At 39.4% G+C, this 9,658-nt stretch overlaps 1 protein-coding gene across 1 annotated transcript; it reads right to left on the bottom strand.

Moving 5' to 3' along the window:
• Positions 1-3,875: 3,875 nt before the first annotated feature.
• On the bottom strand, positions 3,876-4,805 carry LOC101823941 (olfactory receptor 1078). Its single transcript, XM_005083365.2, has one exon. It carries the CDS (start codon positions 4,803-4,805, stop codon positions 3,876-3,878), a length of 930 nt encoding a protein of 309 aa, XP_005083422.1.
• Positions 4,806-9,658: the final 4,853 nt, after the last annotated feature.

The raw sequence follows: 9,658 nt of genomic DNA, 5'->3' as shown, positions 1-9,658 counted from the left end.
TTACCTTATATGCTATCCTAGAACCTTCATCCAATGACTGATGGAAGCAGAGACAGATACCCACAGCTAAACACTGAACTGCACTCCTGGAACCCAGTGACAGAGATGGAGGAGTGATGAGCAAGGGTGTCAAGACCATGATGGTGACACCCACAAAGACAGCTGACTGGATAAGGTAGAGCTCTTGAATCCCAGACTGATGGCTGAGAGGCCAACAGGGGACTGATTCCAGACTCCATGAATGTAGTCTCAGTGAGGAGGCCACAGAAATCACTGGGGCCTTGGGTAGTAGATCAGTGTTTATCATTGTTTAATGAATTATCTCTGGGAGCCCATTCCAAATAGAGGGATGCTCTCTCAGCCTGGACACATGGGGAAGGGCTTAGGTCTTGCCCTGGATGAAATGACAGACTTTGGAGATTCCCCCAAGGAGGGTCTCACCCTCCCTGGGGAATGATGTGGGGATTGGGTGGGGAGCTGGTGGAGGGACAAGGTAGGAGGGGTAGAAGAGGGAGCTGGGACTGACATGTGAAGCATTCATGTTTCTAATTTAAATTTTAAAAACGTCAAAAGTAAATCTACCACAAGACCCAGATATATCACTCTTACATACATGCTGTAAGAACTCAACATCCTACTCAACAGCTACTTGCTCAGCCATGTTTATTGTTTCTGTATTTACAATAGCTAAAAACAGAAATCTAAATATTCTTTCATGGGTGAATGATAATGAAAATGTGGTATACACACAGTACAGAATATTATTCACTGTAAATAAAAATCATGAAATGTTCAGCAAATGAATAGAACTAGAAAATACTATATCAAGCACAGAAAGACAAAAGCTATGTATTTTTAAAGCTTACCATTGTGCCAAGAAGTCCCATGGAAATCTCAAAATAACCTAGGCTGTGACTGTCTGAAAATGACAGCAGGGTCCCATTGCCAAAGGACAACACCCGAAAGTGCTCGTTTAATGTAGAGAAGTAAAGTGGGCCTACATGGACCCTTCACACCCACATTCTAGTCTCTTTTGTGTGGGAAGGTACTCTGCAGGCTACTGAAAAAGAAACATGGAAACAAACCCAGTCACAAAACCTCTGACATTCAATCTGTCCTGCTTGGATAATATGCTAGGGCAATGGTGACGCAGAGCTTGTGGGAGAAGCCAACATATCTTAATCGACCTAAGGCCCACTCTATGAGAAGGAACCCATACCCAACAATGTTTGGGTAGCCAAGAACTAGAAATTAGATAGCCCAGAGACATAGGGTAAAACCAAATATTACTACTCTAAAAGTATCGATAAAGCAATTCCTAATGATATTTTGCTATACTCATAGCTTGGTGCCTTATCCAGTTATCATCAGAAAGGCTTCCTCTGGCAGCAGCTGGGAACAAATGCAAGACCCACACACCGACATTAAATGGAGGGAACTAAACTGGAGGTCTCCATTTAATCTCTCCCCTCAGAGCTCAGGAAACCCCAAGGAAGAAGAAGCAGAAAGAATGGACGAGCCAAAGGTGCTGGGGGACACAAGAAAATAAGGCCCTCTGAATCAACTGAGTCAGGTGCAGTTGAGTTCTCAGAGACTAAAGCCATAATCACATGGCCTACATGGACATATAATTAGTTTGGTGTTTTTATGGGACTCCTGACTAGGAGGATGGATGGGTCTCTGACTTTTGTGCTTGCCCTTAGGATTACTTTCCTTCTGTTGAGTTTCTGTGTCCAACTTCAATAAAATGGTTTTTTCTTCATCTTATTGTATTTTATTTTGTCGTGTTTGGTTGTTGTATCTTAGAACCCTGATGTTTTCTAATGAGAGACAGAAATGGAGCGGATCCAGAAGGGAGGAGAAGGGGGGAGGATCTGGGAGGAGTACAGGGAGGAGAAACTGTAATCAAGACATATTGCATGAGAAAGAGATCTGTTTTTCAATAAAAGAAAAAAATTTTAAATGGCCATGGCAGAAAAGGTGAAGAAAGAGCTCTAAAGAGGGGACTGCTATGTCACAGGTACTTTAAAAGGAAAAATGGGAAAACCAAGAGGCAGGGAACTTACCTGTGGAGAGGGAATGGAGGGCAACACAGAGATAAGAGAGAGGATAAATAACAAAATAACAACAAGGATGTTTGTAAATGTCATAGGGAATCATTTTCTGTTTACTTAAACTATACACATACATACATACGTGTGTGTATGTGAGTTAATACATGCAGTGAATATATTATATATATTCAACTTAAATGAAATTACAAATGGCAGTGAGAATGATCTCACTAGATGATGTGACTTCTAGTGAGAAGTGTCAGGAGTGAAAAAGTTCCCTTTGAATTGTTTATCAAGAGCATAAAAGCACTTTAGGCTATTGCTGTTGTCCTTGGCTACCTCCCAGGCTGTGAAGGGAAGATTCTGTTGCTGAAGATATCATCTACTTCTACAGGAGCCATGGAAGATGCCAGGGCAAAAATCAATCAGTACTGCCACCCAGTTGCAAAGTCTATGAACCACAACAATGACCAGAATGGCAATCCACATCCAAAAACATAACAGTGACACTTAGTAACCAATAGTTATTGGACTTAAATCTCATTCATAGGAGGAAACTCTAAACCTAGATAATTTCTCATGAATAGAGAGAAGGAAAATTAGTCTTCTCTAAGAACAAATCTCCCAGTAGGTTGTAGATTCCTATGAGCAACACTAAATGAACTAAGTAGGTGGTATACACTCATCTGTGTGCATATATATATTGTATGACAACAATAATAAAGAATAAGAGATTATGGACAGGAGAAGTTGATGGGAGAAGGGGTAGAAGTCATGCAAATGTAGTACGTATATAAAACTCTAAAAATAATTTAAAAATTAAATTACTTACTATTATGAAGACAAGTTAAGCCTGGGAATACAGTTAAATGTCTTTCATGCAAAGGTAAAGACTTAAATTTGAACTGCCAGAACCCAAACAATGCAGTGTGGGCATTGTGGCTTTCTTCTAATTTTATCCTCCGATGGATGGAGTCAGGGGGTCCCCGGGGCATGCTGGATACCGAGCACTGAGAATGAACAAAGTCCAAGAGAAGCATAGGCTGATAACCAGCACCAACCTTGGACCTCAACACGTGCATGCACTCCTGTTCATATGTGCCTATGTACATGTGAGCCCAAGTGCACGTGAACACGCGCATGCACACGCACACACACACACACACACACACACACACACACAGAGAGAGAGAGACAGAGAGAGAGAGGAAAATAAGTGAGTGAAAAGGAAAAGTTAAAGTATAAATAAGATAATAAAAGGTGCAAAAGAGACAATTTTTATTTAGTCATAATTACAGGATTTACATATTTAACAAATGTTTTTATATGTGTAATTAATCTCATGATGGAATCTACAGTGAAACAAAGAAATGTTCCTCAATAAAAATATACGCCTTGTGGGAATAGGTTATGTTTTTAAAGTATATCTGCCCTTCTTATTAATGGGTATTTCTAAATGGTTCTCATGCCATTTTGCAATAACTTTGGGATGGGCCACCAGGAAAATTGTTTCAGTACCAGAAAGCAGACATCTTAATCAAATGAGTTGCTTGCTATGTGCAGTTGAAATTGAGTGATGAGAACTTCAGGAAAGAAACAGAAGGAAAAAGTTCTTCTACCATCTGACCAGAGTCCCACGTCCCAGGAGTCTCCCTCCCTTGAGGATGTGGTGACTCGTATAGATTGCTCATGCCCCAGTGGAAGACCACACACTGGAATGCACTAATTGGCCTCACAAGGTTATTAATAACAAAAGGAAAAGAAAGAAAAGGAGATGGCGTGAAGCTAGGAGGGACACCAAGTGGGGAGATGTGGGACTCCCTACAACTTTTTCCCAAAGAGTCTTTTCAGGGCACTCTTAACATCTTTATTCCTAAGACTGTAGATGAAGGGGTTCATCATTGGGGTGACCACAGTGTACATAACCGAAGCTGCTGCACTTGATTGTGAGCTGTGGTTTGCAGCAGAACTGAGGTACACTCCCAGCCCTGTGCAGTAAAATAAAGAGACGACCAGGAGGTGAGAAGCACAGGTGGAGAATGCCTTGTACTTCCCCTGGACTGAGGAGATTGCACATATGGAGGACACTATCTTGAAATAAGAATAAAATATACCAACAAGAGGGACAATAGCCAACAGCACAAGTGTAAAATACATCACCAGAACATTAAGAAAAGTATCAGAACAGGTGAGTTGGACCACCTGGTTAGGTTCACAGAAGAAGTGTGGGATTTCAGGATGTGTGCCAAAGGACAGCTGCAACATCATTAAGCTTTGAAACAGAGCGTGCAAAACACTTACAACCCAAGACATCAGAACCAGGAATCCACAGAGCTGGTATCTCATGACTACTGTGTAATGCATGGGGTGGCAGATGGCCACATAACGGTCATAGGCCATGATAGTCAGTAAGAAATTGTCCAATTCTACAAACAGCAGGAAAAAATGCACTTGGGTGATGCACCCTGCGTAGGTGATGACCTTACTTTGGGTCTGGATGTTCACCAGCATCTTTGGGACAGTAGTTGAAATGAAACAAATGTCCACAAATGACAGGTTGGAAAGGAAGAAGTACATGGGGGTGTGTAGACGGGGGTCTGAGAGGATGGCCACGATGATGAACATGTTCCCAAAGACAGTGACCAGGTACATGGAGAGGAAGAGACCATAAATAAGGGATTGCAAGTCTTTGTCTTCTAAAAATCCCAGAAGAAGAAATTCTGAAACTCTTGTCTTGTTACTTGCATTCATGTGTTGTATTTCACTAGAAAGAGAAAACACCACAGCTGTTCTCCACACAAATAAACATTGCTCACACACACCTATAATTTTTAACAAATAATTTAATTTCTGCACTCAGTCACGGATCCAGTCCTTTTAGGACTTTCTGTGCTATGACTACGATTTTAGGGTGACTCCCTCTCTGTCCCTCTTGAGTCCTTTTCCTTGAGAGGTTATGAACTTTCTTTTCACAGCTTAGTGATATCTAGGAAGGGCTGACCATATTCCAGACTCCAAACAATTAGAGGCTGTTGCTAGCTGTCTTATACCTGTATTCTAGACCCTGGTGGCTGAAGCAAGAAGATTGCTATGAGTTCAATACCAACATAGGCTACAACTGTGTGAGACTTGGTGTTAAAAGTTAGGATTAAAGTCCTGCTCCACGGGAAGGAAATTATGGGAAATACTGTGAAATCGATGTACAAAAATGGCTCTGGGAGTAGCAGTTCCTAGTAGACAACACACTGATGTTACTCCTCTAAAAGATTGTTTTGTGAAACCACCTTCTAACATACATGTTTACATCCATCGATGTATATTGCTCTCACCCTGGGTCAGAGAAGATTCTCATTGCTGTGGGTAGTGGTTAGTGCGGAGCGTTATAAACTGATGGGAATGCTGAGAATAAATGACTGTGAGATGCAGATGATGTACCAACCTCCATCCATCCAAGGCTCAGAGAACATCAAAGATGATAGGCTAAAAGGAACAGAGAACTAGAGGTTGCAGAGGAGAGCTGGGAAATGCTGGCTTCGGGACATGGCATGACATGACTGTTAAGCACACGATTTCGCAGCACCTGTGGTTACCTAGAGGAGGCCTACAAAGATCAAGTCAATTAAAAATTCTAGCATGGACTGGGGAGGGACTACAGGTCCTCCTCCCAGCAATGGAGCTATTGGCAGTTGATAGCTGCTAGAGGAGAATCATTTTTTTTCAAGGTTGTGACCACTATCAGATTGTTCACGTTCCAGATGATGGTTCTGTATCCAATAACATATGGGAAGCTCCAAGTGAACTTAATGGGTTGCTTTTTAAAAAGAGGATACGAATGTTGGGAAGGAGATGTGTTGGGTCCTGGAGGAGACAGAGCAGGGAATGGGGATGATATGATCAAAATACATTGTATGCATGTATGAAAATTTCAAAGAATAACTATAAAATATGTTTTTAAAAGGAAAGGAGACTTACAGCCCAAGGAAGGGTGTGTGGAGGTGTGTGTGTGTGTGTGTGTTTGTGTCTGTGTATGTATGTCTGTGTGTCTGTGTGTGTGTCTCTGTGTGTGTCTGTGTGTCTGTGTGTGTATGCTCACAAGTGTATCTGAAGATCAAACCTCAGGTTTGTGCTTATCAATCATTAATCTCATGATTCCTTACCTCTGCCTTCAACTACAGAGGATGCAAATTTTATAAATGTCAGGACAAGAATAGTAGGGAAGATGATATTGAAACAGAGCCCTCAGGTTGCCAGTAGCTTGATTTCAGGAATCCCACCATGCTAGTGCCAAACCCAGAGATATGTGATTGTTTCAGAAGTTTGAAGTCACCAATGAGAAAGACAAAGGGTGATGGGTGTTGGTTCAGGGAAATCTGGGCAATAAAGCAGTCTGAATGCTGTTGTTAAAACTGCAAGACAGAGGAAGACTCATTCACACCATGTTTTTCTTGCATGTAAGTTTCTTGAAGAGGCATGCTATAAATTGAGGTTTGTGATCTTCTGCCATTATAATAATAACTCTTCCATATAGGAGTATAGCACCTTTGCACTGAGAAATGCTTGTTTACAAAAATACATTGCCCACCATGACCTTCTGAGGATGTTTCCACTAAGCCTTCCTCACCATCTATCCTCACTGATTAGTCCACAAAACCCAGCAGAATTTGCTCAGAACTTCTAATTGATTTGAACTTTGTTTTGTAACATGCTTATTGAAGCACTATTTTGTTAAAATGTGGAAACAACAAATATATCCCATAAGGGACTGATTAATTAAATTATGTCCATCCAGTTGAAATAACATTAAAATGAAAGCAAGAGAGCAGTGTGGCAAATACTTAATGTAATAAGGATAATCGGTAACATAAACTATAAAAAATGGCTTCTGCAAAACCACATGAGAAATATGTGTGCATGCAAACCAGATTTGCATAGATATTCCAAAACATAGAAACTATAAACAGGCATTGTACTGTTTTCATATTCTCAAGGTGTGGTGCAGCCTACTTGTAATGACAGTTAGCAATCCTGTACTACTGCAGCTTGGTCAAAGTCAAAGTCATTCATTCATCCTTTCATGAGAGCCAGTGCTGTGAATGTCTTACATCACAAATAAGAATTCTGGAAATAAATTTACAAGCCAAAAGGAACTGAGTGTCTTTGCCCTAATGTAGAAGCTGACCCAAGATTTCCATTTTGTAAACTACCCATGGAAAACAAACTGAACTCAGGCATTCCTCAAGAGCAGTATCTGCTCTTAACCACTGAACCATCTCTCCAGTCACCAACATTATCCTACTTTATTATTGAATGAAACTCCATTGTGTACACACGCCATGCTTTCCTTATCCTTTTTCTTGTTTACAGATACCTAGGTTAATTCTAGAAGTTGGCTATTTTGAATTATGCAGCCATAAACTCCGATGACCAAGCATCTCCTTGTTATATTGATTGAAAGTCCTTTAGGAATACATTGAAATGATATTACCCTCCAGCATTGAGCGGAAGGCCTCCATTCTCCCTGCAACTCAGTTAAACTTGCTCCACCTTTGTTGTGGTTATCTGCATGACCAGATCTTTATATGAGTCAGATTATGCCTGGACTCTTAGGAAACACCCTGTCAATTTAATCTTCAGTTCATAACTCATGATGATATCACCAGATCATTCATGTTTTATATATTTTAATCTCTTTAGATTTCCGTTCAATTTTGTTTTACAAAGCTGTGTAAATATGCTAAAATATACTGAATGTCTATAATATGTGTACTGCATAACTGAATCAAAAAATTGAAAATATCTTTTAAAATCAGTATAGGAAATATTTAAACAGTGATGGCTAGAGGCTAAGCTGAGAAAAAGCATTATAGAAAGAGACTCAGAGTGGGTACCTACTACTTTCACATAGGCAGAATAAATTTTAATGTCCTGAAGCACAGTAAGGTGACTGTAACTCATACATATGCCTTTATGTGTGTAATTTTATAATCATAAGAAACAAATGTAGTTGAATACTCTAGCCAAGAATTACATTGTCTTATAATATGTTTTAAAATTTAGAAAAAAAGGAATTTGAAGAATCCCAACACAATGTAATGATGCATGAGCTAGATATGCTGAATGACTGGATTTGATTACTACACATTATAAATACGTGCCAAACATTCACACTGTATCCCACATAGTGATCCTGTAGAGTGATGACAGCTAGACCCATACTAATGATCACTGTGACTACAGAAATAAAATTTTAAAACAATGCTAATTGCCTCCATTTTATTGTCATGTCTGTGTACCCCCAAATCCAATACATGAGAGACTCACTCCATATGTGTAACTTGTGAAGTAGGAAAAGTAGTAGAATGAATGACTACAAACAAAATCTTCATATGCCTGGATGGAAATGTCAAAACTTGTAAAATGAACATGATAATGCCTTAATAAACCAGAAATGTTAAATTTTGAAAACTCATATGTATCTTGCCTTAAAGAAAAATGTAGTTTTGTGAATATGAATGCTGTAAGTGCCTATAGCATATGGTCTTAGTTTGCATTAAAATCTCTTTTTCATATTATGTCCGTATTCATACTCCACATCTATCATAGGGATGCATTAATCACAGCAAACACCTTCCTTACGTATTGCTGTGTGAACTGTAGTTTCCTTTCTCTCCTTTTCACACATCAATATCTACAGAGCCCTGGTAATAAAGCATTATAAAGCAGCTAATCTATTTCAAAGAAAGTATGATATTTTCTAATATATATGTGCCACAATTTTGATGGTTTTTCATATTCTTTATTACTAATTTACTAGCATATCACTCTGTTAAAACAATTAATTTCGAAGGCTAGTTCTCAACTAGGAGTGACTAGGTATCCCAAAGGGCATTGAGCCCTGACTTTCTCTGCCACACTGGGAAGTGGGATGTCAAATGTTCCAAGCGTGTAGTGTAGTACATCCCCACACCACGAATGGCCTGGCCTTGAATTACAGAATGTCTGTGCTTCTGCTATTCATAATACTTTCAGACTGTCTCCCTATTGCTTGTAGCCATAGCACTAGTCGTATAACCTTTTTATAATTAAAATTTCTACCTCCAATCAATATAATGGCTCTTTACATTTTTGCCCTTGAATGAACATTTTGAAAAGAACATTATCTTCTTAAACAATCAGTGACTCATAGTGAAAAATATTCTCTTAGTTCCACACCATTTTTATTTCCCTTGTTTTAAAATGACAATTTATTTTAGTGTTTGTGCTCATGGCAGTTGTCTCTGTCGCACACCTCTTGGAAATTCTGTGCGCATGAAATAACTAAATGGCAAGAAGGAAGTTTGTATAAAAAATAATCCCAACACTTTACTGGAAATACTACACTGGAGAGTAAGAATACAATACCTCACTGGCTATGAACGGGAGAAGCTTGCACAGGACCTCAGGAAAAAAGAGAGGAAATGGCTAGCACAATCTACAATGTGACCAGCCTCAGAGGTATAAAAGCAAGTGCAACATAAGGCTTTAAGACCTCTATTGAACCATTATTATATTATTATATAATCTCCTTCAGCATCAATAACTAGAGGCAAAGACAATACTTTAAT

The sequence above is a fragment of the Mesocricetus auratus genome, unplaced genomic scaffold (assembly GCF_017639785.1).
Source record: "Mesocricetus auratus isolate SY011 unplaced genomic scaffold, BCM_Maur_2.0 Super-Scaffold_100676, whole genome shotgun sequence".
Classification (NCBI taxonomy): Eukaryota; Metazoa; Chordata; class Mammalia; order Rodentia; family Cricetidae; genus Mesocricetus; species Mesocricetus auratus.
This window is presented reverse-complemented; position numbering and strand designations above follow the sequence as displayed.

Coding starts and splice junctions, on each gene's coding strand:
- LOC101823941 (XM_005083365.2), bottom strand. CDS start 4,805: ATGAATGCAAGTAACAAGACAAGAGTTTCAGAATTTCTTCTTCTGGGA.